Consider the following 2,946-nt stretch of genomic DNA (forward strand, 5'->3'; position numbering starts at 1 on the left):
CGCCTCGCCGCTCCTGTTCTGGGTCAGAGGGGTCCCCCCCGCCCCGAGGGCCAGCTGCGGGCCCAGGACAGAGCCGGCGTGGCCCTGGGGCCCCCAGCGAGCACCATTCCCTGGGACTCGGTGCCCCGGCAGAGGCCCCAGTGCAGTGGCTGGTGAACGTGGCACTGCTCCTGCCCTCGCACCACCCAGCTGGGGCTACACGCACACCAGCCACCACGCGGCCGAGCCCCAGAGCCAGACACCAGACACAGGGGCCCTCCCTCCCCCCCCCGGGCTGTCTGCACCCTGCACTCAGCCGGGGCATGCATACTCTAAGTTGCATTCATGCACACCCATGAACATGCATCCACTGTCACGCGTGCACAAGCAGTCATGTGCACATGCACACACACACACAGATGCTTGCACTGTCTTGCGAATAAGAGATCATCTCTGTCCAAACCAGCCCAGACAAACCCTGTCTCTGACCTCTGAGCCGCACAACACAGTCACCCCTGACAGCCCCAGGCATTGCCTCCGCCCGCGGGATAGAGGGGGGCCACGGCCACCAACGTCCTGCTGCTGGGGGGGGGTGGTCATGGGATCTGCAGAGAGCCCAGGAGGGTCCCCCAGGCTGGGGGTCCTGCCTTCTGCAGAGGGGCCCTGGGGCCAGGCCTCCCTCGCACACCCCGGGCTCCTCCACGCCAGCACCCAGCCAGACCCCTGTGCCAGGGCCGATGCCAAACCGTCCCGCTCTGCACGCACAGCTCGTCGCGTGCAGCCGGCGAGGCTGCAGCCCAGCATGGGGTGACCCATGCTCCCCCTATGGACGGGGGCAATGAACATGCAAATGAGACCAGCCTGGGTCCAGCTTCTGGTCCAGGCCCAGGTCAAGGGCACGGTCCCCAGAGCAGGGACAGAGCCCAGTGCTCTCGGTGCCCATGTCACAGAGAGCACGAGGGGGCAAAGCGGGGCTGGAGGGGTGCTGGGAGGCAGTAGGGCTCTCCTGGGGCAGCCCCGCAGTACAGCCAGGCCTGGGGCCCTGGGAGCAGAGGGAAGCCCAGGACAAGGAGCTGGGCAGGGTGCCTGGCTGGGCCGGGCAGGCAGGAGGGGGAGGTGGGAGGTGCGAGGGGCCGGAGCAGGCAGCTCCTGGCAGCTGCGACTCCACTCCCCGCTGCGCCAGCCCAGCGCCCCGGTTCCCTCCCTCGGGCCGCACGGACGCGCAGGCTCTGGGGCCGGCCATGGGGGGCGGCCCGGGGCTGCTGGCCCTGGCACTGGTGGTGAGTGGGGCGGTGGGCGCGGGGCCCAGCTACGAGGCCTACGGGCGGTTCTCGGCCAAGGCGCCGCAGTGCGTGGACATCCCGGGCGACCTGCAGCTGTGCCACGACGTGGGCTACAAGCGCATGCGGCTGCCCAACCTGCTGGAGCACGACTCGCTGGCCGAGGTGAAGCAGCAGGCGGGCAGCTGGGTGCCGCTGCTGGCCAAGCGCTGCCACTCAGACACGCAGCTCTTCCTCTGCGCCCTCTTCGCACCCGTCTGCCTGGAGCGGCCCGTCTACCCCTGCCGCTCGCTCTGCGAGGTCGTGCGCGACGCCTGCGGCCCCGTCATGGAGTCCTACGGCTTCCCCTGGCCCGACATGCTGCACTGCGCCCAGTTCCCCCCCGACCACGGCCTCTGCATCGCCGTGCAGTTCGGCCACGGCCAGGTCACCGCACCCCCAGGTAATGGGGCGGGGGGCATAGCCGGTGCATCTTGGGGCCGTTGCCTTGCTGCCCCCTGCCCTGGGGCAGTGCAGGTGTGAGGAGCTGCACAGGGGGCAAGGGAGGAACCTGGGGCTGCCTGAGGCTGCTGAGGCAGTGTGAGCTGGGCTTGACCACCCTGAGGCTCAGCCAGAGCCCCGGTCCTGCCCCTGGCCTGGCTGCCGGCAGGGGGGCAGCAGACACCAGCACCCCTGACACCTGCCTGTCTCCAATGCAGTGCCCCGGCTGTGCCCGCAGTGCGAGGTGGAGCACAAGGCAGATGGCATGATGGAGCAGATGTGCTCCAGTGACTTCGGTGAGTGCCGATGGCTGCGGGGGTGGGGGGCTGGTCCTTGCCTCAGACCCAGGGCACCTCCTTCCAGCCCCTCCTGGGGGGTCCAGGGCTGGGAGCTCCCCCAGGGCCTCCATGTTCCCACCCCAGAAAAGCAGGGCCTGGCCAAGCCTGCGCGTCTTACCCCAAGTGGCAGGGCAGGGGGTGCGCTGCAGTCCTGGGGGTGCGTGCAGGCTGGGGGGGGGGGCTACGGCTGGGTGCCATGGGGCATGGCCCCCCGCTCCTGGCAGTGGTGAAGCTGCGCATCAAGGAGGTGGTGCAGGAGGGTGCGGAGCGGCGGCTGGTGGCGGCACCGAAGAAGAAAGTGCTGAAGCTGGGCCCGCTGCAGCGCAAGGACGAGCGGCGCATGGTGCTGCACATGCGCAACGCGGGCGCCTGCCCCTGCCCCCAGCTTGACCACCTGGGCGGCAGCTTCCTGGTGCTGGGCCGCAAGGCGGGCGGGCGCCTGCTGCTGCTCGCCATCTACCGCTGGCAGAAGCGTGACCCCGAGGTCAAGTTCGCTGTCAAGTTCATGTTCTCCTACCCCTGCCCTCTCTACCACCCGCTGCTGCTGCACAGCGCCCAGCACCGCTGACCCCCCGCCCTGGGCCTGCGCCCCCCTCTCCAAGCCCCACCTCCCGGAGTCCTGCGAGCACCGTGGGTTGTGGCCCCATCCCTGCCAGCCCCCCCATTGCAGGCTCCAGCCCCTCCCTGCCCCACAGCGCACCCATGGGGCCAGGCCAGAGCTGGCTCTCAGCTCCCCACGGCCCCCAGGCACCTGGGTGGCAAGCCAGGCCCTGGGCACAGCGCGCCCACTGCATGGCCCCCAATGAAAAAGGCCCAATCCTTAATACAGAGACACCCCCAGCAGAGGGGAGCTCCCACTCGGACCCCAC

General features: G+C 69.9%; 1 protein-coding gene across 1 annotated transcript; it reads left to right on the forward strand.

The window, feature by feature from the left end:
• Positions 1-13: 13 nt before the first annotated feature.
• On the forward strand, positions 14-2,940 carry SFRP5 (secreted frizzled related protein 5). Its single transcript, XM_006033740.2, has 3 exons — positions 14-1,701; positions 1,958-2,035; positions 2,302-2,940. The coding sequence occupies exons 1-3, from the start codon at positions 921-923 to the stop codon at positions 2,643-2,645; spliced, it is 1,203 nt and encodes a 400-aa protein (XP_006033802.2). The 5' UTR covers positions 14-920; the 3' UTR covers positions 2,646-2,940.
• Positions 2,941-2,946: the final 6 nt, after the last annotated feature.

This window comes from Alligator sinensis, unplaced genomic scaffold, assembly GCF_000455745.1.
Source record: "Alligator sinensis unplaced genomic scaffold, ASM45574v1 scaffold859_1, whole genome shotgun sequence".
Lineage (NCBI taxonomy): Eukaryota > Metazoa > Chordata > Crocodylia > Alligatoridae > Alligator > Alligator sinensis.